This window comes from Enoplosus armatus, chromosome 4 (genome assembly GCF_043641665.1).
Source record: "Enoplosus armatus isolate fEnoArm2 chromosome 4, fEnoArm2.hap1, whole genome shotgun sequence".
NCBI lineage: Eukaryota > Metazoa > Chordata > Actinopteri > Centrarchiformes > Enoplosidae > Enoplosus > Enoplosus armatus.
In genome coordinates, this window is record NC_092183.1 from 20,584,407 (window position 1) to 20,611,406 (window position 27,000).

The following is a 27,000-nucleotide window of genomic DNA, read 5'->3' on the forward strand; positions in this document are numbered from 1 at the left end:
TTATTTTACAGCGCCAAGTCTTTGCAATAGTTTCTTCCCTTTGGAGAGCAGTCCCTTTTTCTTTTTGGAGGAGTACATGTCCAGTGGGGCCCTGATGGGACTCCCGGGCCCCACGGTGGCAGGGCCAGAGCCAGGGATGTGTGGACGCACTGTGGGAGAGGATGCTCTTCTGGGCGGACCCGATTTTTCCAATGGAACCTAATGGGAGACCCGTAAGGGACAGTTGAGGGTGTTAAAAAGCCAGCCGTCTCTCACACCTCAGTCACTACTCCCCTCCTTCTCTTAAGTCCTTTCTGTCTCAGCAGGGCCACCATAGCTCTGAAGTCTACCTCCCTGGATGTTGTCCTGTGCACTCAGGTATAGATACACACTCCCTTCCCCTCCCCCCCTCTGTCAGGTAGAAACAGTGTTTTTTTTTTTAATCAAGCTGCTATGAATAAGCTACAACAACACAGAATTTAAGTATGACATTGACTAACTTCCACATCAATGTAAGGTGACAACATTTGCCAACAGTGAATTATCAAATGCAGGGCAGTTTCTCTCACATAAACGGGTACATTTGCATTTTGGGACGTATTTATATCACATTCACTTTCCTTCCTCTTAAATATATATAGATATTTACTGATACAACTGGGTTACAGAGAAACTACTAGTCACTATTCCTTTTCTGTAATCATGAGCTAAAAGGCTCCTTTAAATTGCACTTTGGGAAGACAGATGGTTAAAGATTCCACTTACATGGCCCCTATATTTATATATACAGTATGTGTGAATATAATTTATAACACCAGAACGTGTGACTGTAAAGTCATTCTGCTGCATTTGGTATTCTATTATACTGAGTTTAAAGCCAGACTATGTAACCTTTGAGAGAACAAATAAATAATTCTCCCACTTACTTAATGAAAAGTTGAATTCTAACAAAGCACCATTACTCACTTCAATACATTCAGGGGCTTTGTTGCTACAGCCTGACTTGGTCTGGTATGACCAGTAGCTTATGGTGGCTAATGTTAGCAAACTTTGGGTAAATATTGCTGAGTCAGTTCTTTGACTCTGTGACTCTTCACCACTTGTGCTACTGTTACAATAACAGCATTCCAGCTAAACGCTAATAAGTAGTGTAGCAAATTTAGCATTATCTCATAATTGTCATTTGTAGCCGCGGTGGCCACTGCTCAGCAAAAGTTGCATAGTCTCACTTTAAATCAATAACCATTAGTTGGCAATCTAATCAATAGTTCATCTTGGTTCACAAAATTAGTACTGATTTGAAAACCAAAATACCAACTGATTTGAACAAAATGAAAGGTTTTTTATGTATCATAAATGTGTTTGTTTTTGCCATTTCACATTATTCTTTGCATACAAGAAAACGGGTCCCAAATCTGGCTAGAGCAAACAGCCAACTTACATTAGAACTGCGAAACCAAATGAACACGGGTTTTATGCTTTTCTTTGGGTTTTTGCATAGAATTTGTGGGTTTTCTGGATTTCTCTCTGGGATGTCAGCATGTCACACTGCACTGAGAGCAGTCCAAATGTTAGTACCATTAATTTGAACTGAACGTTTTGATAATTGAGGGTTATTGTACAACAATAGCCTTTTAGCTTATCATGAGTTACAGCAGGAGACTTATTGCAGGAGACGGACATTGTCATGTACAACACTCAGAGAAACAACTGAAGATACCATACTTCTTGTCTAATGCATTGGCTAGGGTTACTGTCTCCTACCAACAAACAGTATCGAGTGTTTTGGTGGAACAAAGAGGATTCCTAAAACTACCTAAAGGAATGTAAAGTACACATGTTGCATACCAGAAACTAAGGGTACCCATGTCATCTGCATTAGACGAGGGGAGCGTAATCTTGGTATCCTCAGTTGCTCACTTACGTGACGGAAACAGAGCCTTTAAGGTGTGAAATGAACACTCTTCTTCTGTTTTGCCAAGCGGGTGAGGAAAAGAAATAAAACAAAATATGGTGATGGCATTTCAATATTTTGCACTGTGACAATGGCAAATTAGAACACAAGGAAATAAATATCTGATGACACCTATTAATAATCCAACAATTGCATTATTTGTTAAACAGAAAAATAACATCACATATTTACATTTAGTAAATAATTACTTCTGAAATTATTCTCTGATGGCAACATAGGCTAAGTGACCTTTGCGTGCTACTTTACAAGAAAGCAATATACAAAACAAGGCGTTCAGGAGCAGATACAAAAGTTGTACTACACTAGACTTATCTTTATATAAAATGTTCAAGAATTCATGCATCTGGACTATAGAACATGCTGAGCTACAGACTACATAGTTCATCTTTCAGTACAACAAAACTATTTACTCTATTAGAAATGATTTGAGATCAAACACAGAATATATTCATAAAGCATCTGTTAGAATGCTAAATATGCATGTGCAAAAAGTGTTAACTGCTGTTTTTCAAGACATGACAGAACAAGTAAAAAGTCACAGGAGCCCCCTCAACCCCACCCTCCATTTTACTCTCATTGAGAATGCTTTATGAATTCAATATATCCATGTATTATACAATGCAGAACTTCCCCCCTTTCACAGCAGTAAACATGAAAAATAAAAGTACCTCTGTCAAGTATTAGTCTGAAAGTTTTATTTTTTCATAGATCTTAGACATCTACTTATTTACAGTGTAATGCTCCAAAGTCAGAAATCCCATTGTACTTCAATGAGACACACACACACACACACACACGCACAGACACGAAACTAAAGGAGATAGAGGGAAGTGAAAAGAGTAAATGGATGACAGAGGGCTAGTACTGCGAAGGAGCATGTACCCTTTTGGTCTTTATCCGTGCTGGAGTGTCCTGGGGGTATCGAGATGGTGAGTCAGTGAGAAAAACCTCTACATCATCAGGCACTTCTTCTAGAAAGTTGGAAGGAACAAGTCCCTTGTGTCCATTGAGCTCGCCCTGAGGAGAACACAAGGACAGTGAGACTCCCTCGGCCGTATTTAACTTTAAATGTCACCCTGTAGTTGAACAGTTTCTCCCAATACTTTGAGGAGGCACATAGAAATGACAAATTAAAGCTGCAATAGAGTTTTAGAAATGGGTGGATGCTGCTGATGCCAGAATTGTTTGCTAATACAGTTACAAAGTGAGAGGGCCAATCATGCACATGTATTTATTACTATTCTTATTCTTTTTTAAACTCTTTTTAATGCACAAATTGAAGGAACTGGCGGGATTACATTTCATGTAACAAATAAGCTTGATTGATTGATTGATTGATTGATTGATTGACTCATCGTCGATCGGCCGTCGTTGGCATGGAGAAGAGGCCAGTCAGAGGCTCAGAGCAGTAGTGAATTCCAAACGCTTCCTTGTTACACTTGAAAACTTGAAACGTGGCGCCATAGCTGCGGAATTCACCCAAATTCAACACGGAGTTTAAAAGTGAATTGATTTAAGCTGCAGATTGTGTTTTCGCGTTTCTCAACACTGTCACCCTCAAGTTTAAGCCCGGCGATCGGATGTTTCTTGCCGAAATGCACCCTGAGAGTCGTAGCTAACCTCTACCTCAGCATTAAGTTTCACGGGGGGCTTTCACCTTTGACTCTTTATCAAACAACCTGATATTTTCTAACACACCTCTTAATCTTAAATTACTATGATTATTGGGAGTCTTCTGGATAATTTAACAATACTCTAAAATAGTTTTTTTCTTATTTATATAGGTTTAAGTTATTGCCACCAGTTTTTATGTACTTCTAGTTTCTTTCTGAGATATAAATGTTTCATAATTGTTATCAGAATCAGAAATACTTCCCCTGGGGAATTTATCCAAACTTGACCCAGAATCCAAAAACTGATGAATGTATGAGTTCTATAAAGCAAAATTCAGACTTTTAAGCTTTCGTACAGAAATGCTCCTTAGGAATTGTCGATTACTTTTTTCCTTAAATTCTCATATACACAGGGTTTGTCTTTTTATCAAAGAATCATATCAGTATTTGCTCATCTTTTTGTACCAATGATTCAACAGGGACACGTATAATTTCATGCATATCCAAGTCCCCAAAGTGCAGAAAATGAATACCTTGCATACCCAAAATGAATCCTCCCACGTCACAACTCTATGAGTACATTTGCACAGAAACCAATACTCAACAGAGACGGAAATAGAAATGTTTAACACTTACATAGTAAAAGCCATCTTCATCTATTTCACCAAAAACTGTGATGACATCACCGGCACAGAAAGTCAGTTCAGCCTGTCAGAGAAGAAAAAGCCTTGAGATACATTTGGCCTGTTGTACTTTTCTTGTTGTTTACAGCAGTTGCAGTGCACCGAGGACTTTCCCAAACATCAAATCTACTGGGGTTTGATGAGTTTGAAATGCTGTGCTTCCTTCTCCAAATCAATGTGATGCATCTTAAACACGAGTGTCAATTCAGTCTCGGCAGACGGACTGTTGCAACTGTGAATGCATCAAATGCTGGAGCTCTGAAGACAGGATTGCAACACACTGGGCACATCTCTCCTAACGGGATTCTCGAAAAACACACAAACCAAACATAGCAGTATGTACAGTATGTAGGAGACAGGTCGACACAAAAGACCAAACCGAGGAGGGGAGATGCTGGCTCGGGCAGTGCATGAGGGGCTGTATTCATGACCACCGGAGACAGAGGGCCGTGGCCCGTCATCCGAAGCCCACCTCCTCGTTTGCACTCCAACAAACGGGGGAGGAAACACACACACAAGAGAGCAGACAGTACCGTACCCTCCTCACCCTCACTCACCTCCTCATTCAGCCTGTTGCCCTCATACTGTGTCGGTGGCAGTGCCAATAGAAAGAGTAAGTGAACGGGGGGGAGGGGCAAAAAAACAGCACGGGAGAGTAATTCAATCCTCAAGCTTACACAGCTTACACTAACTGTAACTTGTTATTCAACCTCGCCTGTGCACATATTGCCCTGAATCGCACTTAAAGGAGTACTTGGGCATCATGTTGCCAAGAGTTGGATAAGAAGGTTGACACCACTCTTATTATCTGTCCATTAAATATGAAGCTCCAGCTAGGAGACGGTTAGCTTAGCTTGACATAAAGGCCGAAAGCAGTGAGAAACACCTAGTCTGGCTCGGTCTAAGGGTAAAAAGAATCTGCCTACCAGCACCTCTAAAGCTCACTAATTAACACGTTATATCTCTTTTAATCCGTACACGAACTGAAGTGTAAAAAAACGGCAGTTATGTACCAGAATATTTCTTGGCTGAGCGCAAGTCTTGACGTCTTAACCCCCTGTAAAACCCACAATTGTCTTTGGTTTTTGTACGGATTAAACAAACGAGGTATCACATGTTAATTAGTGTGCTTTAGAGGTGCTGATTTAATAAAACGTCCTTCCAGTCTTTGAGCTAACTGTCCGCTGTAGCTTCACATCCAACGGACAGGGCACGAAAGTGGTATCAATCTTCTCATCAAACTCGGCAACAGAGTGAATAATATTTTGGCCCCAAAATGTCAAACTATTCCTTTGAATTCGGAATTGACCAAACTACAAATACAACATCTTCATCTTTGTGTCTGCGCGCCACAAACATATCTTGCGCGTTGTCTGCTTTTATGCATTTGTTAACATGATGGTGGTGACAGAGAATGGTCAAGACAAAGTGGACAGCTGGAGCCACAGGAGGACGGTACCTCTACATCAACGTTAGGGGAGCTCTCGCGAGGATCGTAGTCATACAGAGCCACCATTCTCCGCGTTGACATCGGATGTTGACGGCCACTCCGCCTGTTCCTCTCTATGGAGAGGAAAAGTAATAAAAGACAGAAGACTAATCAGTGGGAATAATGTAAAACTTTACTGAAGGATGTGATGACCAGTGACGATACATAACAGCCTTGCAAGTCCAACAATCTTTGCAATCTGATCTTTTGGCTTGCAAAGTCAACTATGTTCATAGTTAGGGAAAGCTTAGTGACAGCAAATACAGTGGAGGTTAGCTAAATGCAGCTCACAGGATGAATTAGGATGGTGAGAAGTGAAAAAAAAAGAAGCAGTAAAGATGAAGCAGAGAGCACCTCACTGGACACAGACCTCTCTTGGACTTTCTGGACCTGCGATTTATTGAGCGGCCATCTTTGAAACGGTCACAGTTCACTTTACAGGAAAGCAGAAAAACATAATTAAGTGGGGAGAGTAAAGCAGAAATGTGTCAGTAAAAGACAGTTCAGTAGAGCATTAAGTTGGCCAGACACACAAGGGAAAAGTAACAAAAAAAAAAAAAAAAAAAAAAGAGGCTGAGGTGGTCCAGTAGGACAATGATATCTCACCTAACTTCTCCACAGGAGTGTTGAGTGGCAGGAAGCCCTGTTTGAGGAGCTGGTCCATCATTTCGTCATCCTCTGTTTGGATCTCAGAGACCATGTTGCAGGGGATCAGACCCACTCGGTCTCGGATCTCTGCCCTGTAGAAGCCATCCGTGTCTTTGTTCCCAAAAACCTAAAGAAACAACAAAGTGTCAGGGGAAGACAATGCAGCCAGAAACAAAGGACAGATATATACATAAATACTGCAAAGAGTACTAATATGTCATTCTAAAGGCATTAGCTAAGACAACATTTAAGCGTAGGGGATTTTTAAACAACATAAAAGACAGATGAGAAATCTAGCAGAAGTTTTCTACTTGATTTTTTAGCTGCGTATGAAACATATCCATCTGTGGGTCTTAGTAGTGTCAAGAATCAAGCCACCACCTTGATGATCTGGCCCTCCTTGAATGGCAGCTCCTCATCAGCAGCGTCAGGGTTGGGAGACATGGACATGGGGTCATAGTCAAACAGAGCCACAAACACACGGGTCATCTCCTCCGGCTCCGATTCCTCATAGTAATCCGGGGAGCACCGTCCCCGCCTGTGCCTGCGCCCGCCATAGCCGTCTGAAACATAGAGGAGGCCTCTGCTGCTACTACCAGCCTTATACAGCCACGCTGGCTGTAGAGGCAATGAGAGCAGAAGATGTCTCTTTGTTAGAGCTGACAGGGGAGAGGGCGATGAGATGCATGTGTGAAAAAAGAGCCAGAGATCGAATGCGATAATTATGCTTTTAGATTGAATCTCTTCCACTTTGGAAACGATACTCCTGTTGTGTTTCACGCACTGAAAGCAAAGGACGCTTTTACAATGAAAGGTTCGGTACAATCGTAGCACAGCAGGGTTCTTCGTTCACACATCTCTGCTTGTTGGCGTGACAGTCACTAAACATCATAGAACACAGTACAACACGGCACAGACAGGAAACACAAGCAGTTTTGGGGGTGCAAGGGAAACTCAATGACTGTGCACACCAGGAGGACACGAGTAACACTGCACTATTGTTCATTGCTGTTTCACTGCCTTATCTCACAGAGGCTGATTAACATGCATGCTTTCCCGGGATCGGACATGACGAGGAGAGCATTCCTACATCAAATGCAGGTGTGCTGTCATGCTTTGAGGCCACATCTGGAGACAATGTGCAGTGAAAAAAAGGGGGCGAAGGAGGCACGTTCCCAAGGGAGATAACACATCAAATGCCCCAGCAGTTCCCGGCAACTCAGATATCAGCGACAGTGAGGGGGAAGGGATGAACCTGATATCAGTTACCCATGCTTCTCATGGATCACCATGTTAAATGTTTCAATGGCAGATTGTAAGTCTGAATAATGACTCAGAGATACTGCAACCAGTACTAACGTAGCAACTGAAATATGCTTTTTGGAAGATGTAAAATGTGCGTCAACAGTGTAAAACGTGATTTTGATGGCAGCCGAGGTAATGAATGTGCAACCGAGTAATACCAACAAGGCAAGAATGCACCATCTCATCCAGTCATGTGTCTTTCCTTCTCACTGTATTGTGAACAGGTCATGCAAAATGAACAAAGGAAACAGGCTACTGGCTCATTAAGGAGTGAGGAGAAGGAAAAGAGCAGGTGGCGGAGAAGCTAAGGAAGAGGAGGGCTGGCCAAGTTACGGTGGGGTGGGAGAGGAGCCTGGATATGGAGGGTGAATCGGGAAGAGTGAGTGAGTTGGGGTTTCTTGGGATTGAAGGTGTAGGAGTACATACAGGGAAGGGATTTTCATTCTCCAGCAACGGGAAAAGTGGCCAGTCTTGGCTTCCCCCGTCAGCTTTATTTCGGCTAAGCTAAGCTAAACTAAAACAAAGCAGTTAACTGTCCAGCACAGAACAAAGACCACCATGATATCACTGCATGTGTTCAAGAACGATTCTTGGCCTTTTTCTGACATAGTCAAGGTCAATTGTCATCTTGGAGAGAAGCTGCACCACATACCAGATTGATCCTCTGAGGACATAGATCGCCATATCCTGCGCCGAGCTACACTGCCATAGTAAACATCCTCCTTGACGGGTGAGGGGTTCCCCTCACTCCCCTCACTGTTACTGTCCATGGTGATCTCTACAGAAGACACCAATCACAACGTTACGGTCAGAGATCCCCCGCACACACACTCTGCTCTACCCCATGGCCCATTCACTCATGCTGAGACAGTAGGATGATGAGGTTGCCCTGAGGTGGGGAGGGGAGGGGGGTGTACAAGGCAACAGGTTTCACTCTGGAGTCACTGGGTGTAAAACAGCAATGCTTGCACTGTTGCGGGGGAGGGGGTCAAATTGGGTGGTCATGTAAACATGTTAACCCACATTAATCACAGGCATAGGGAGTGTATCTGGGGTAACTTTCCTGCAAAACTGCGAGTGAACATTTGGCGAATCCAGCACGTGAGGATGGACAGCTACGGGGTGTACAAACACCCCCACAAAGTAAGGGTCAACGTGGTTGTTTAAGCTCTATGGGAGAGATGTACAGCTCGGCTCACATGGGTAAGGGAAACACATGGTATAAATAGCACAAACATCAGTAGCCCTGCAGGTGGGGATGAGGCGTCTCCTCGTGTGGTGACCTCACTAACCAATGGATGGGATGGGCCGTTGCTGAGGGGGGGTGCCGATGTGAACCAGCCTCCTCCCTGAGTGGTCCAGGCGATCAGTGCCTCCATGTGATGATGAGTTCCCAATGATCTTTAGAGTAAAAAACAACAGATAAGAGGTTAGAACAGCAAAGCGCCGGCATTGTGAAGATGAGTAAACATTTAAAAGAATTTAAAAGAATCCCACAATCCTGTTAAAAACAACTAAAACACCATAAGAGCAAATGATGTGGCTTCCATTTGTCCTTAGGGAGGCAAAATAATAGTAAAACAAAAAAAAAAAATCCATAAAACAATAAAGAAACCCAACAAACCATCAAAACAAGTAAATCAAATCAACCCCAACACGACAATATGGACTGGGGGTTAGGAAGGGTCAGATGTTTAGCTAAAGACCATTTGTTTGGTTTGTTTTGTTCTGTGCATGTCAACTCCTTGATGAGAAAAGAAAGCAAATGACGGCACAAAAGACAGACACGATGAGTAAAGAACGGAGAGAAAAAGGTGGACGAGAAGAAAAGGAGTAAAAGTGGAGGGCGAGTGTGATCGAGAATGGATACAGACGTGGTTAGATGAGCAAAGCCGTTATAGCTTCAGCCTGGGGCTTTGTATTACAACGATCAAAAACATTTAATACATGAGAAATGACGAGGAACAAGAGAAGTTTCTGCTGAAACAAGTGAAAGAGACAAGCAAGAGACGATGCGTATGGGTTGAAGGCTAAATGAATCAACGCAGGCTGAAAAAGGTCTTGATCTGGCCTTCTTTCGTGTGGGATGCAATGAGAGGCAGGAGATGCTGAAAATAAAGCTCCAAGCGCAAGGTGGAGCGATACGGGCTGCAGCTCTAGAGGGCGAGACATGGAGAGCGACAGATGAAGCCGGCAGCTGGCCGAGAGGAGGCAGGGGCAGGGGAGGAGAAGACGGGAGCAACACGACCCCATGCACTGCACAGAGACTTTCCTCTAAATGGAACCTTTCCCTTCAAAGACATGAGAAGTCAAAACATAGTTAAATGGCCTTTAGGTAATTGAAAGCTTTACTTTTAAATCCACCTGACATTTTGAGTACAAGCAAAGTAATTCACATAAAATAAAACATCAAATCAGACCAACCATGAACATGTGAGAGTAAACAAAATGCCAAATAAAGAACGGGGGGGGGGGGGGGGGGGTAATCATGAAGAAAAACAGACAACATTAAGAAAACAGAATAGCTGCAGCTTGCTGATGGAAAGTACAGCAGAAAGCCTGAATCACACACCAGCGGCTGGTCCCGGTTGAGCCTGGACAAAGAGTGGGCCCTAGCCTCCCTGTGGGGGCTGTAATAGACCCTGTCCAGCTCGTTCAGCCTGCCCTCGCTCAGGGTTCCTTCCCTGGAGTAGTTTCGCTGCCCAGCCTCCCGACCGGGCCCAAAGTGCTCCCTGTTCCTAAAGTCACCCGTGTGTACCGACTTGGCTGCAGTCACTGGGATGTCAGAGAACTCCTCCTCCACGCTGCACTGACGGGTCAGAGTTCTTTTACGGCCCATAGCCAGCGCCCGCCTTTCTACCGGGCCTTCACAGTGGATGATGTGCACGGGCCCCCGCATGGGGCTCCCGTGAGCATAGTACCCTCGATGACCCCGGCCTAGAGAGCCTTCTTCCTCACTGCCGCAGTCTAAACCACTGTCAGGACTCTTGGTGTTCTGGCGGCTGGGTCGTCCCAAGCTGCGGTCGTCTGGGTTGTAGCCGTAGCGGCTGTCAGTGAAGCGGGGGGAGGAGCGCTGCCGCTGCAGGTGGCGGGAGTTCTTGTTGGGGGTGCGATGATTGTGCATGTGGGGGTCCTGGGGGTACATCCTCCGCTGAGTGTGTGGCGTTCCCGGCCGCCCGCCGTCTTCGAAGCACAGACGCTGGCCCATGCTGTCCACGCCGTCCAACTCTTCCTCAGCCACCTCGGGGATGCTGTGGAGACGCTTGCTGCGGAGCGACTTCTGCTTCACCACCTCTCTCTGGAGGTCCCAGCAGTCTCTTTCCTCAGCTAAGTCCTGACGCTTGTAATACGCCTTCAGTCATGACCAGGAGGAAAAGTTCCACAATTTCACAGTTCAGTTAGAGTCAGTTCAATTGAAAAGGTTCAGTTTAGATTTTTGTGAAGGGGGGGGGGGGGGTTGAAAAGTTTTTCGAAGGTTTTAGAAAAGGCAGGAAACAACACAGTATGTGAATAGAACAAATGGGGGGGAAAGACAAAATAAAGACAGAATTAGTCATTTGTGGCAATGTAGTAAGACATGCAGTCTCATTCCGTGAGGAGGAAATGGCATGCTCTGAACAGGAATCTGTGAAGGCTCAAATATGGAGTGATAACTGATAAACTGAGTGTGGGCACGAAGGTTAAACGTGGAAAAGGGAATTTCACTTGTGAGAAATGAGAAATATCCAGACAAAAAGTAAGTGACAGACTTAGTTAGGGCTACGGGTGATCGATGAGGATGAAATGAATAAATGAATCTTTAAAAAAAATTAAAAAAAAGCCATTTTAACCAAATTAACTACATGAAGCTGAGCGAGTAGAAGAATCAGCTGGACATACAGGACACTTCTTCAGCAACAATTTCAAATGCAGCGACACATACACAATCCCTTCGATGTGCTCACAGAAAACAAATAGCAGAAGCAAATTAGACAGTTCATCTTTAACTATTCCCTTAACAAATATTTAATAAAATGTTTATTATCGTTGCTATACATGTCTTAAAATAATAATGTTTTTACAGAAACATAAGGGGGATGGATAATGTGCAGCACTGGTTTACAAATAGATGGCAATGACAAAAAGGAGATGCAGCATTGGTGCATTTAGAGAGTAAACACACCAATGAATGCCTCTCGTTAACACCACATTACTGGACAGGTAGATGGACATAAACAGGGATAACCTAAGCAAATTTGCAGTTATTCTGTATTGATTCTATATTGTGTACTATAATACAGAGGACCAATCAGCCACGACAGTACCTCCCACTAACATGATACTTTTTTTGCATATTGGCTTTACATCCACACATCCCCACTGACAGACCAAATGAAGATAGGATCATGTTGACATCTACATCGACGATAGAAAAATCAAACATTAGGACGTGACAGACATAAACAAAAGTGAATATTTCCATTTAAGTACTCACTTAAATGAGATTCCCATATGCACTTCATATGCCATGACCCTTTGATACAGTACAGCATATTAAAATTTGCACTTCAATATCACATTCTAACATTTGACTTGAATCCTTGTAATACTCCTTCAGTGCAGTATAAAGAGCATCAAAATGCAATGCAAACCGTAAAAAAAAACATTATGCTTTCTGTTTACGGCCTTCCCCTCTCGCATGCCGTACAGTTATGTACACACAGCCATTCCTATGAGCTCAGCCTCGCATGAATAAAGCAGTGCTGGAGGGGCAGGGTGGAAGAGCAGGCCGGGTTGAGGAGGCTGATTCGGCTATCGCAGAGGCGGGGGGGAGCTCGGCCAGGCAAAGCCACGACGGGCCTGGCTGTAGAGCCTGTGAGAGAGCGCGGGGGACCTGTGCAGGTGGCAGGACCCTCCCACCCTCCCTAAACCTCTGTCTTCCCCACGTTCCTCCGTCCTCCTCCCTGGCCACTACGGACTGAAGGTGTGCAGTACGTACCTTAAGAGTGTTGTGAGAGTTGATACTGCGCCTGCGGCCCTCCTCCAGCTGCATCTCGGAGTAAAGATCTTCCTCGTCCTCCTCCATAATGTCGGACAGGTCAGAACCCCGGCTGCTCTCCGTGTGGTACTCCTCGCTGTGGCTGTAGTGCTGATGAGGGTGCTAAGGGAAAGCGAGACCGAAAAAAGTTGAAAGGAAGCATATTAGGTAGAGTTTTATATCCTCATCTTTTTATTTTTGTCACCATTACCACAGAGACGAAGGAAAGTGCCTACACTTCAGAATACCACAGCACTGACTGATTAGTGCCAATGATGACACTTACAGAGGACATCTCCGTACAAGTGCAGAAGCAGCTATATCCTCCAATTGGCTGGCCAACATACAGAATTTCATTTAGCTTAAATATATAAAAAGTCTACTGGCTGGAGGGTCAAGCTTTTGGTCCAATCAAAGCCAGAATGTGGAGCTCACAAAGGTGTGTGTGTGTTGGTGAGGACTCTTGTCTCCCTGCACAACGTGCACTAGAATTATGAAAATGTCAATTTACAACTGGATACTTGATTGACACTTTTTTCTTCTTCTCTTAAAAGTATTTATTTTTTTTAAAAAATGAAGGACACAAGATTTTAGAAAATAAAAATATTGATACAGTCCAGATGCAGTAATATGTATTAAGAGAGGCTTCAATTTGATACGATTCACATGTAGGTAACTGATTCCAGGCTCTTCCTAGAAACAAGCGCTGCTCACTCACTGATTGGCTGAGCACAGGTTGTTGTGTTCCCTGTAAAGTACCTGTCTGCCCAACTCTGAGCCTCTGAGGAATTCATCCACCGAGGCTCCTCTCCTCCTCGCATGAGGAGAGTCGTAGCCGTCCTCCTCCTCGTCAGAGTTGACTGGATGCGAGGCGTTACCTCGCTCACTGAAAATATTCCTTTTCTCAACCTGATAAAAGAAATGTCAGGACATTTAGATTGTGAAATGATCCAAATCATTCTGTTTAATATTCCTAAAATCTTTTTTTCCCCCCACTTCTTGCCAATGTAGTTTCATAATAGCTTTCGAGAGACAAACTATCTATCTTGAAACCAATATTTGTTGCGTTAATGGTTTTTAAAGCAAGCCGATTTTCAGACACAAGTGAAATGATCTTATCATCCTGACAGATATATACATAGCATAGTGAAAACTCGAGGCTCGATACTAGATTCTATCACGTATTGAGATGAGTACAATTAAATCCCCACGCACCCGGTTGCCCTCGGCAAACACTCTCTGGGCAGCTTCCCTGGCCATGGCCTTGGCGATGGTGTTGGGGATGGGGACTCCCTGAGGCTGCGGCAGGATCCTCTGAGGAGAGGGCGATCTGCGTGGCTGGAAGTGTGGCGGCTCCAGGTTGGATCCTCGCATGGGAGGCAGCGGAGAGGGGCATCGCTCCCAGGGCTGGGCTGACCGCAGGCCCACCTCATGGTCTTTGGTTTCTGGCTCTCTGGCACTTACTAATGGTTTGGACTTGGGCATGGAGTGGCGCTGGAAATGAGCCTGGGGATGAGGAGGGGGGTGGCAGATGGGCTGCGAGTGCGGCTGTGCGTGGGGCAGCGTGTGGGGCTGGGCTCGAGGCAGAGGCTGCACCTGGGGCTGCGGGTGATTGGGGGGGTACGTTGATGGGTAAGGAGGATGGGTTTGTGAGTGCACCGGGTGGGAGATAGGGTGGGGAGGTGCAGTGGTTCGGTGGGAGAGCCGTGGAGAGCCCAAGAGATTGTGCGGGATGATGGCCACGGGCGAGTCCTGGGACTCTCCTTGTGTTGATAACGTCCTTACAATGACCTCCCTGGCCTCCAGACACTGAATCCTGTTTAACTCCACGGTCACATAGTCTGCTGTGGGGTATAAGACCTCTGCTATCTGCATTCACAAAGGAACCAGAGAGTCCTTACCAAAGGGCAATTCAGAATGTCAGCATACAAAAGTACTCACTCTGTAACCCTAACATCATACAAACATATCTACATGCATTTGTAGCTCTCTTATCTGTTGGCTGAAGAGAAATACCCGATTATCAAGAAATACAAATATAACACACAGATTTGTGGATGCTGGAGCTCCACTTTAAACTTCAGGCCTGTTGGAAAATGGTCACTTTTTTTCTCTCCTCTGTCCAGCATGCTGATTTTGGTTTTTAAAAATAAACTGGACACTGTCACAGTTGATAGACACATTTGCACACACACAGACAACAAAAGCAATAGCTGCCAGAGGAAAAAAGGGACGTCATAGTGACGCAGCACCATGGAGCCTGTTACAGCTCTCTTTTTTGAACTTATGTCTTAAGCAATGCTTGTCCCTGGGGGCTGGATATCAGCATTATATCATTTTTCCAGGAGATGGCAACAGAGCACTACTCATAGAAGTCACCACTGAGGAAGGAAACGGCTACCTTTTTGTAAGACTCAAAAGAAATGAACTCTTTCTGACATATGGTACCTTTTGTCCCTTTGTGCACACAGCGTAGCCAATCACGCTGGCCCCGTTGGAGGTTCCTGAAGACGTCAGCGCCGGCGGCTTCCATCTGACCTGCAGGACCCCGGGCGTCTGACCACACTGGACCTGCACTTCCTGGGGAGGGAGAGGGGGCCCTGGGGAGCACAACACACACACTGGATAAGGAGAGAAAAAAAGACAGCTCAACAGTGGCTGAGCCATTTCTGCCTATTTGATAAAAAAAAAAAAAAATGTGCTGACCTCTGCACTATGGACTTCTCGCAGTCAATAACCATTTCACAGTGGTATGAAATAAGGATATTCTCATTCTAGGGGAACTGTATTGCATGTGTCACATCTAAAGTACTGTATACAGCCTAACCTCATAGTATGACCAAGAACTGTATTAAAACGTAATAATATAGTAAATTCTAAATAATTCTAAAAGCATTTTCAATGTCACTAAAAGGAAGATCTGGCATGTGGTCACTGACAGCTGAATGTAGTATTTATTACATCAAAATAAGGGAATAATGACTTTGTTATATTGATGCTCATCTCTGTGGAGGTTCATGGTGTGTATCCTGAGAGTTTGCCAACATTCGGCCATCAGCGTATTGTACAGCAATATCCTGTTGCCAGATTCTCGCTGACAATACTCTATGGAGCATCAAATAAAACACAGTTTGCTATTTCCACAATCTGTAAGTGCTGCCTGCATACTAAACAACGTGCCCATCTGTGCGGTGCTGCTGCTCCCCTGCAGTCACACAGTGAGGGAGAGTGAGCAGATGCTGTCAGCAGTATCTCCGAGCTGCAACGTGCAGCTGTTTGTGTGTGTCCGAGAATCTACATCAATTCAATCTTAATCACATTTCTACGCTGACTGTCAGCAGACAACACACGCGGTCTCGGAGCAGCAGATGTGGTGGTTTGGAGATTTCATTTCCTCTTGTCATTTTTAAACTACGCTTGTCACAAACAAGCTCCTCTGAGAACTGAAACGAGTGCTTAAAATGAATATTTCAGTGGAGCCACTTCCATTAATACTGGACACAAACAGCAGATGCTGATATGCGGGCAGGGAACTGGAGGCTGCCCCGTGTGACTAATATTAATAAAAATGTTGTAATGCTAAGAACTACTGTAATGAAGTCACTTGCTTGAAGAACGCATGCCGAGTGTGAAAGCCTAATATAGTTCCTCATCTTTATTGACGACAGTTGTCCGCCACCGACACTGAGACTATTTCACGCGGCTCTAATTAACATGTTCAATAGATAGATCATTTAATGAACTCTCAGCATGCTAGCACGTCAGCTGCCAACGGAAAAAATGTCAATTCAAACTTCAGCCTCACTTCCTCTGTGTTCTCCCTTTATTCCCTCTCTTGTCCTGTTCATGACATGACTTCATAATCTCTCCGTTATGTCCTGCTTGTTTCTAATTTTCTGATATTCTTCCATCTTACTCTGGTACCTTAACAATAGGAGTTTTCACCCCCCCTGAGCCCTTTATCATATAATAGCATATAAAAAAAACAACAATTCAGACAAGTCTGAGCCATATTTACATTCTGTACCTATACATTCACACACACAAAGCAGTGCCATGAATGTAGCTGGCTGTGGAGAGACTCACTCTTATTACATTCTCACTTTAAAAGATTCCAAGATAGTCAGGCTGTGAGACCCAAGTTAGCGCTGGCAACAGCAAAGCATCATCGAGCCTCATGGGAGAAGAAATCGCAGAGATCTACGCTCTCCATTTACACTAATTTGGCTTTGAGACACTCTTGTTTCCAGTGTTATGTAGCTCCATTCAGCAAATGCTTCTTCAATGTTTTCTCACTGCACTTTTACCATGCATGTGTCTTATCGCAGCAGCGCACACACACACAAATCCTTGAGGGCAATTTAAAAGTGGCTGGGGAAAAATGAAAATGGCTGAGACGTTTGTCAGGTTTGCAAATGTAAAGGGCTCGAAGCTCAGCGTGGCAGAGTAAATAAACAGATTGCTGGGTTGGGTGTAAATTATCAGACGGCTTTCACGGTGAAATATCAGATGACTTTGAAACAGAACAGAGCAATAGCGTACAAGAACGGCAATCAGATTGGGGAGAACAATGTCACCCCTTTATCATGAAAACACCTTTTACACACGACTTCTTCAAAACAAAAGTAAGACTTCTGTTCAGTCTGAGCGCTCTCATCAACCTTGTTCACAGCCACAGCCAGCTCTCGTTTTTCAATGAAAAAGATCTCTGACAAATCCACTGTCTACTGCCGAGCGCCAAACAGCAGACAGACAAAGTTAGCAGCTCGACAGTAAACGTAGTGGAGCGCAGTGGGGACAAAAGAAGTTAAAAAGGGAGTGAATGTCGAACTGAATGTGGTCTAAAACATGCCTCCAGATGAATGGTAATGTTGCTCTGTGTCTGCTGGATGTGTAAATAAGCAGCTATTTGCTAATATATTCACCTCAACAAGTTTATACTGCCCCCAGCAGGTGACCAAAAAAAAAGCAGGTAATGCTAGTTTAGGTAGAGCGCTGATTTGAGCTAAATGCTAACAACATGCTAACATTCTCACAGTGACAATGCTAACATGCTAAATGTACAGCTGAAGATTTGGTCATTAACTAAAAAAGTATATTAAACTATTAAACTTTGGACCCAATGATGGCGCTAGATAAAAAGGTCAGGGAATCCTCAGTCATTAGGATACGTTCCCTGGGCCCTGTGGATATCTGTACAAGATGTCGTGGCGATATTTCAGTCTGGACCAAAGTAGTGGACCAGCCAACCAACCAACAGATTATCATCCCTAGAGCCGTGCTAGCGTGGCTAAAAATATCTCAGCAGGTCTAGGCTATACAACCACACACCACACAGAGAAAAAGAAAAAGTCCCTGCATTGCTGTGGTTCGCTAAACAGATAGAAGTGAGTAATGTTTTGGAGGCTGACCTGCAGGCTGAGTGCAGAACTCGACCGAGATTTCCCTCTTCTCCCTTTGATCCATCGGAAGCTGCCAAGGCACCTGATGCGGCTGCGCCACAACCTTCACCTTGTAAACGGTCATGGGCTTCAGGTTGAAGAACTTGTACTTATAGCCCCCCGCCTTGACCATGTCGTACTCTGCACCGTTGAGGAAGATGGTGTGACTGTAGTTGCTGTTGCTGGGCATCCAAGAGAGCTCAGCAGAGACCTGTGTGATGCTGTCCACCCGCAGGTAGTAAGGTGCCACCACCACGTCCTTTCCCACGAGCATAGTGCACCGGAGCTCGTCCGACGGGCCGCGGTCAGTGATGCTCTGCACTGAGATACGGTAGGTGTTGGTGACCAGATTGAGCTTTTCAATAAGAGACTTTGTCCTGCCCCCGTAGGGGACACTCATGCGCAACTCCTTATCCACCAAGACATTGTAGCCACTGATGGTGCCCCAGCCCGGTGGGACCACGGGAGGATCCCAGCCAATAATCACACTCTTGGCCAGTTGTTTAATCAGGTTGATGCGGCGGGGATAAGGCACAATGTCTTCACCGACCTCGTCAATGCTGACATCCAAGGTTCCTGTCCCATTGCTGGAGGAGCCCAGGAGGTCCATGCCCAAGCTGCTGGTGCTTAGACAGTCTAGTTTACTGTCAGACAGCAGGCTGCTTATGCCTGTTCCCGTTCCTGTGCCGACCCCCAGTCTCTGCAGCCCCAGGCTACTGTGGTTGAGGTAGCCAGGTTCTTTAGTTACTGTGTCCCTGTGTTGGATGGAGGATGTCTCCTCATCTTTGACAAAATCCACAAAATTGGATGGGACGAGTCCCCGCTGTCCATCCAGCAGCTCTCCTGAGAAACAAAAAGGAGATAGTCGGTAAAGTGGTGATGTTAAGGACAAAAGATTAAACAATACCAAGGCAGGTCAGACCTTCATAAAAGCCATCCTCGTCCATTGTCCCGTAAACGTAGAGGTACTTCCCTGCCACCAGGGGGAGCTCTGCCTCAGGATGCTCATTAGGCCCGTCATAAGGATTGTAACTACAGCGAAAAAACACGAATCAACAATTCAACTGCCCAAGTGTTATATTTTACAAATCATTTTTACAATTACTCTCCATCAGGTTTCTTTTTATGTCAAACAGTTCTCTAACACGTATGTCAAGGAAAGATGCTGCTTTGAAAATACGAAGTTTGTTTCTATTTATTTTGTTTTGGTTGTTGTTGTTTTTTTTTTTTACAAATAAGAGAGAGCTGAGAACAGCGTGGGTTGAAAGCTCTGGCACCATTTCACATATTTGTGCTCTGAGGATTCCAATTATTTTTTGTGCTGACAGGTAATTTTCCTTAGAGATAGAAACACTGAATCATCTTTAAGACCACAGCCTTAAGCTCTGTGAGAGAACGCAAACAGTCTCAACAAGATTTGTCAATGACTTGTCTACACTGAGCAGCCAGTTCAGTTTACTGCAGGTACGGAAAGGATTTTTTGGCCAACTCTCATTGTTAATTTCACCCTCTCTTAAACTGTTGCACTTTGGGGGTTTTCTGTAATGTTATCACAAAGCTCCTGTTAACACTTGAAACCACTATAAATATTTCCAAAGTTAAAGCACAATAAGGGCTTGAAAGAGAAAGTTGGTAACAGTAAGGATGAAATCAAATGAAACAAGAGACACTGCGACTAGTAGGTGGAGTCATTGTGCGTTGCGTATACGTACCTGTATCGAGCAATACACAGACGAACCTTCCCTGTGAACCTGGGTTTGGACCTGGTAGTTGAGCCGAGCTCTTTGTCCATCTAGAGAAAAAGGCACAAATAATCCTATTTTCAACATCCTTCCTTCTTTGTGTTGTCACCTTCCACCTCATATTTAGAAAAAAGCGGGGTGGCGAGCTTTCTATGTTGAAATGACTGTGCATCTTATGGAGGAAGACGTTAATAAACTAATTTGAACGTTTTGTATAAAAACGCCAAGGCGTTCAGAGAGAATGCAATGATAATATGCATGATATTTCTTTTGTTTAAACTTTTCACCTCCCGTGGACTAAAAATATTTTCCAAATCCCAAATAGTCAGCCTGCATTAGTAAAACCAGGAAGCCTCCCGCATCCCTGCTGCATGGATTTTCTCTTGTTCAGCCCAAACACATTACTTAGATTAAAATGGAGCGGCATTTTGTCACTAAATTGTTACAAAGTGCTGTCTATACTAAAGGATAACAAAGGTGTGAGAGAGGTAAGAGATCTAACACTGGCAAGTTAAGTTTGATTTTGTCACTGGCTGTTGGTGGAAGTTCACACAGCTGACAGGGTTTCATTTGAGTGAAGAGGGCGGAATAAAGCATCTAAATCACTGGGGATTCTTCTATATTGCAACTCCACATTGTCATTTAGAATATTTAGAAAGTCTTGCAGCTGTTAGGCAAAGTGTACATGGAGAAATGTGCAATAAAGCAAAAGCCATATGGGAGACAAACAGACACCATCAGATACCTCAGAGAGGAAAGCCCGTGCTGGGCTGCGGCCTCGACTGCGAGTGAGGAATGTTGGCTTGACAGAGAGGAGCTCGGGCTTGTCTCCACTGATCTGGAGTGGTCGAATGAACTCGGATATCAAAGATCTGCTTGTTGGAGCCTCATTGCCTGTGGAACAAACAGAACTTCTCTCATCAGATCATCACAGAAGCCACGATAACAGAGCTAATATCAAACCTGGGACAAAAAGAAAATCCTATTACAAAAGAGTTCATTAACTACACTACCGTCTATATCCAAGAAAGACATTTTAACAGTGTGCGACAGTACTGACGTTGTGTAAACATGTCGCGATCCACATTGTTTTAAAATGCAATGCAAACCACAAAGACAGTAACAGTACTCACACCTGATAACCTGGCGATATAGCTGATTGTATGCTGTGTGTTCATTTACATATATTAGCCATTTACCTGCACTATGACATGATCTACTCACTCTCCTTTTAAATGGTACTACTACTTAAATAGATGTCACCACTGTTAAGCAGGTGTCATCCAGGTGGATATCGCAGTACTGTATTCTTCTGTTTACAGTCATTTGTAAAATAAATAAATACATTAAAACTTCATAGCAAGAGTTGAATGATACATACCACTGTAATTAGTGGAGCATTTGTGTACTCACACAAAAAAAAAGTCAAAAACAAACAAGAGAACAAGTTTTGCCAGCTCGAGGCTATTTCTCACGATGATTGATTATTTCATTAAGAGTTTGCGTTCACTGCAGATTAAGCCAGAAGCCTCTCAGACTTCCTGTTCCTTCACCTCGTTGTGAGGGAACTGACTACTACTCTTCTAATATGTACAGTGTAGAGTTACTGCCAGCAGCTCTCACATGGCAGAAATGATACATTCATTCAATTGCACAGCGCTGTAGGAAGAGTGGGCTTCATCTAGCAAAATTCATTTGGTGGCCTCTTATTTATCAACTTCAGTCGTAAATGAGATTTCAGCCACTTGAAAATATGACAATAAATCAATATTACTATTTTGTTTTCTAAAAATACTGCTTAAATACTAACATATGACCTATAAAACATCTTAGATTAAGCATCAATATGAACCCCCACATACCTTTTCCTATGGGGGCAGCCAGTCCATTAAGGAGCTGTGACAGGGATTTGTTGGGTGACCCAGGAGATTCACATAAAGTTAAGGGTTCAGTGCTGAGAATATCAAACTTCCCAGCCTGGAGCCGGAACTTCTCCAGCTCTTTCGAAAGGAGGTTGAACTGCTCACTCTGAGTCCGACATTTTTCCTCCAGCTCGCGAACTTTGGCCTGATGATGGTGAGGGAGGAGAGTCAGTCGAGAGAGGAGTGAGAGACCGAGACAGAGCGAGAGAGGGACGGACAGACAGACAGACAGACAGACAGACAGACAGACAGGCAGACAGGAACAGGGAGAGAAAGGATGGGAAACAGAGGAAAACAAGAGAAGAAAAAAAAATCACAGGATGCAGGACTGACCATTGTGCACACAGAAATACTGGAATAGACTCATATGTGCAGTAGGTACGTATACGATGCTATACGTCTACTGACTACACACAAATAGAACATGGAATGAGATTTACTGTAGGATTTAACACGTGGATCAGTGATTACAGAACAACACTTCTTGAAATGACTTTTTAACTGCTACTGACTGTACAGTATACAAATCACATGCACAACTACAGTTAATGCTTATAATACTGAAAATAAAAAAGCCTCTTGCTTCAGGGCAGTATGCATACCCAAACTGCACAGTGTCTTAGAGGATGCGGCTGACGGTATTCTGTATTTTGTCTTATTGTCAAGTAATCCCTTGAAAAGACCAAAACCAACAATTTAATCCTACTGACGAGGATAGTCTGTGTACCCAAAACCTGATATAGCTTATTCCTCTGCACCATAGAGCTCCACTGTTGTCCAAAAACTATTAAAAAACACATCAATGAGCTGCACTGTTGCACTGGGAGACATGTTTCTTCATTATGATGAACATGGGCACTGGAGTTTATTTTAAGTCAAGCCCACATACACTGACCAGCAGCTGTAAATACTCACTAGAGCCCCAAATGTGTATTAATCCGCAGCTGAAAATAGTCCCAAGCAAATGTACTATTTACTTCTGTTTGAGAAATGTTTGCTAAAAACTGCAGAGACCAGCTTTTATTGGAAATAACTTAATTATTGTAATTAATAATATCTGTTTTTTATTTTTTGTCGAGATTTACATCTCCACTGCCAATGAATGGAGTTGGAGCAACAGACAGAGTAGGGAAGAGGTCTTTTCATGGCATTTGTTAACAACAAAAATGTAAAATAACACCAGCCGTATACTTTAAGAGCAGGAAACTTGCACAAACTAACACCGACAAACTGAACATAATTGTTCGGGCAGGTATAATGGAAATTCCAGGTGCTAGAGCATAATTTCTCAAGCAGAATAATTGATCATCAAATATCACTTCTCCATCTCAAACTGACAACAATCTGAACCAGAGACGCTGAAGCTACCATGGAATTTTTTTTAGCACTGCCCAACACACAGCAATTCCCCCGATTACTACTTTAATATGTTTTATGCCGTTAAAACTCATTTCATGCAGACAGGTTGTTGCCGGATACAACATGCTGTTAGCAGAAGCGACGAAGGAATTCTTGCGTCGTGAAATAGAATTAGTAAATTAAGAAGTGCTAGTTTTAATAGCATCATACAGTTCTCAGCTGTATGGCAAGTAGACAGTCTTTAAAACACATGCTGGATAATATTCATGCAATGCTACAACAGAAAGGATCACAACTGAATGTGATCCTTTGATAACAACACAGTCTTGTACACTCAAAAAGCTATCCACTGTATGCAACAATATAAAGATGTAATGACTAATATTTATTTACTCTAGATGAAAAACTGAAAAGATTTCATTCTAAAATATCTGCAATACATAAAGACTTCCAAAGACTTTTGATTGCTTTTTATTTAAAATAGATTTATTATAGTCCGATATTTTTGTTTGTTCACAACTAAACACACACTTTTAACACGTTTGGTTTTATAAAGTTAAATTTGCTCGCCTCAATATGTTGATGGGCTTTGATTATGTGGAATTGAGGTCGGTCAGTGAGGCCCCAGGCATTCGTCTTTAATTGAAGTCGATCCATATTCTGAGACTTGATTTTACGTGTAGAATCTTTTCATCAATTCTTAAGTGAGTGTGGCTGAATTTTTCTTTATGATCAAGTCAGAAAGACCTCCAGTTTATGCTGTCAGTCATGTTCCAGACTTTCAAAAAGCCCTCCACTTGTGAGTTTGCTTTGATGGGAAATGCGAAACAGAGCTCAGTGGGGAGTAAAGCCCCGAATATTTCTGAAAACCAAAAAGCAAAGACCACACATCAGATTAGTTCTGAACTGATGTATGCTATATGTTACCTGTTACCTTTTGAGTACCACTTGTATATCTATCGTGTTCATCATCAATACAAAACTTAGATGGTGATGAATCGTTTTATTTGTAATGTGGTGTTGCATCACCATACCTCCTGCAAACATTGACTATTGACTATACTGGGAAAGGTGTATAAAAAAATAAATAAATAAATATAAAAATCAAGTAAATAAATAAAAACAATTCTGAAATACCTGCATGCTGTCCAAGTGGTTCTGTATAAGCATAAACACGCACCCATTCAGTAAAAAGAGATGTAGGAAAGAAATAAAGCACAATTACACATGTGATCACTCATACACATCTTGAAAGCACAACACTCTGGAAATTCTGCTTTGACACTGTCTATCTGTGACTGTGTCTGAAAAAGGCTATTTACACAACTCTGTTAAGTTAATTCACAAGTCAATTTAACAATATTGTGAAAAGAAGTCAGCCCAGGATTCATATTTTAAAACATGAGAACTAAAAAAAAAAAAAAAAAGGTTCAGGTAGTGAGGTCAAGAAGAGCAGGAAATGGCTCTGGGTATACACAGGTCTGCCCCGGGGCTGACTAGTCCCCTATCCTCCAGAAGCAACCACATAAACACACACAGTCAACCCCCCCCCTCCACCCCCACCCCCCACCGGAGTCCAGACGCTCACCTCTAACAGATGGACAGCGCCTTCATGTTCCTTTTTAGCCTCAACCTGAGCCTGGGAAACACAGGGTGCAGTGTTTCAGTTCACTTTCATTTATATTGCAGTTTAGTTTCAGTTTAAAACACCAATGAAAGCCTTTACAAACCAAATGGAAACACCTTCTCAGTCATTGTTGCTCAGGGTAAAACTGGTTGAAAAGAAAGCCACCATCTGTCCACAGTACATGATGTCGCAATGAAGGATGAAACTTATTGCCAGTTTATTATTTTACTCACATTTCACATTTACCAACAGTGCCTTGATTTGAGCAGTTAGTACTTATGTTGTGTTTTTATACTCAAGGAAGCATCTGTAAGTCAGTTTACTACTTTTACCTTTAAACTCAGTCTAAACCAGGGGTCTCAAACTACCAGCCCAGGGGCCAGATACAGCCATAGATGAATCTGGCTCACAAATAAATGTTTTATTTTTTCCCAACATAGAAATCATCTAAATAATTACATTTTCTAGAGCTGAAACTGGCTCTTAATTCACATTTAAAGGAAAAGTGGAAATTGACATTTTGGGAAATACGCTTATTCGCTTTCTGGCCGAAAGTTAGATGAAAAGATCAAAAGCCTAACACTATAATGCCTGTCTTAGCTTAGCATAAAGACTGGAAACAGGGATAGACAGCTAACATGGCTCCATCCAAAGGTAACACAATCAAGCTACCAGCACCTCTAAGGCTTACTAATGTAATCCTGTTCCGGCAGGATCCAGCACAAATTAAGCCCTGCAAATATCTAAAGGACAGATGTATCAGGCGGTATTGATCTTTCTAAACCTAAAAGATAGACTGACCTGGAGCAGTTTCGAGAGAAGTCAACATGGCGTTTAATGCAACTGAGTGCATCATCTACCAGCAGAAAGCTGCCCCCCCCCCCCAGCCACTGCCCACTAGGTGTTTGAGTTTGAGACCCCTATCTACGTAACCTGTCCTGACATTGTAATCCCAGACATCTCATACTCCGACTGAGGTCTATTTGTAGCTACAATATATTGCAATGCAGGTCTGACCCTGGCTTTGTATGACGAATACCTGCTGTAGATGGACCTTTTGAGCAATGAACATATTGCCAGGGTGTATGTTTGAATGGTTGCTTAAGCTATATCTAATAAAAATGACTGAAGCTCTGTGCAAACGAACATCATTTTGAGCAAATGTAAAACGATGTTCCATCCGTGATAAATGAAGGAGGCTAGTGCATTCAAGAGGAATAAGGTTTGGGTATTATAGAAGCATTGAGCCGTATAGAAACATAGCATAAATACACTCCCATTTTTCTTATGGGAACTAGAAACATCTGTTGAGAAAAAAAAAAAGTGTTCCACATGAATATGAGAGCATCTGTGGGCTTTACAATTTCATAAATCAACTTTGCAGGCAATTAATTTAGGAGAATGCAGAGAGCAGCCAGTGTCTGAAGGAAGATAAGGCAGTAATGAGCTTCTGCTAATGAGAGAAAAAAGCTGAGAACTCTGCTTGTGAAAGGCTGACTGTGAAGTCAGAGCAGCACTGCAACAACAGCAACACTGGGGTACGCACACTGTTTCTGGAGAAGGCATTGGTGACAATTCCTATCACGTTCACACTATCAGCAATCTCAGCCATTTGCTGGGCTTGCTTTGACATTACAGTCAGCGCCAGTGCACAGAGGAGGAAGCCCGACCATCAAATGGCCTGGGCCAGCACTTTTGTTTTAAGCAAGCCTCTAAAAAGTGTCATAACTACTCTGGGGTTTGAATGTTTGATTTGCTTGCTTGTAACAAACAAGAGGAGTGCTCCTGAAATGTCGAGCACTCAGGGTTTGGAGAGTGATGGACAGCTGAAGGATGGGGTTAAGAGGATGCGCTGGGAGAGCTCTAGTAGCGCCAGTGATGAAAACGTTGAGAGGGGTGAGTGCTATAGCCAATAAAGAGCACTATTCTTTGCTCTGCTCTCCTCTCTATTATACAGTCTGAGGTGACTTTCACCTTTGTTGGACTGTATGTATCGCACCGGTGCTCCACAAAAAGCTCTTTGAACCGTGACATGGGCACAAACAAGACAGCCCAAACCGCTGGCGCTGTGAGTGTTAAGTAACCTGAGTTCCCTTACCTTCTGAAGAAGGTCAATCTCCTGCTGCTTTGCATTGAGTACAGCCAAGGCCTGCTCATGCTCCAACTCTAGCTGCTGCCTCCGCTCCGCAGCCTCGCGCAT

The 27,000-nt window shown here is 43.3% G+C and overlaps 1 protein-coding gene across 5 annotated transcripts; it reads right to left on the reverse strand.

Annotated features, from left to right (window-relative positions):
• Positions 1–27,000, reverse strand: rimbp2b (RIMS binding protein 2b). 5 transcript variants are annotated; one of them, XM_070904004.1, is made up of 21 exons: positions 26,899–27,000; positions 24,762–24,812; positions 21,755–21,959; positions 20,638–20,786; positions 19,863–19,942; positions 19,073–19,182; positions 18,121–18,993; positions 15,158–15,309; positions 14,369–14,578; positions 13,925–14,203; positions 13,469–13,618; positions 13,093–13,095; positions 12,671–12,820; positions 8,985–9,093; positions 8,345–8,470; positions 6,769–6,950; positions 6,346–6,514; positions 5,710–5,813; positions 4,204–4,275; positions 2,837–2,971; positions 1–198 (listed from the first exon to the last, which is right to left on the reverse strand). In XM_070904004.1, the coding sequence occupies exons 1-21, from the start codon at positions 26,998–27,000 to the stop codon at positions 1–3; spliced, it is 3,609 nt and encodes a 1,202-aa protein (XP_070760105.1). The 5 variants fall into 5 exon arrangements, with proteins under 5 accessions (XP_070760105.1, XP_070760106.1, XP_070760108.1 ...); XM_070904005.1 differs by lacking the exon at positions 8,345–8,470; XM_070904007.1 differs by lacking the exons at positions 1–198; positions 8,345–8,470 and adding an exon at positions 1,922–1,945.

Excerpts from the sequence above, each read along its gene's own strand:
- rimbp2b (XM_070904004.1), bottom strand. The coding sequence starts at position 27,000 with ATGCGCGAGGCTGCGGAGCGGAGGCAGCAGCTAGAGTTGGAGCATGAG. Across the intron at positions 14,579-15,157 it reads TGTGCACAAAGGGACAAAAG|ATAGCAGAGGTCTTATACCC; the intron begins GTACCATATGTC and ends TTGTGAATGCAG. Across the intron at positions 14,204-14,368 it reads CCCACCCTATCTCCCACCCG|CGCCACTCCATGCCCAAGTC; the intron begins GTGCACTCACAA and ends GCTCATTTCCAG.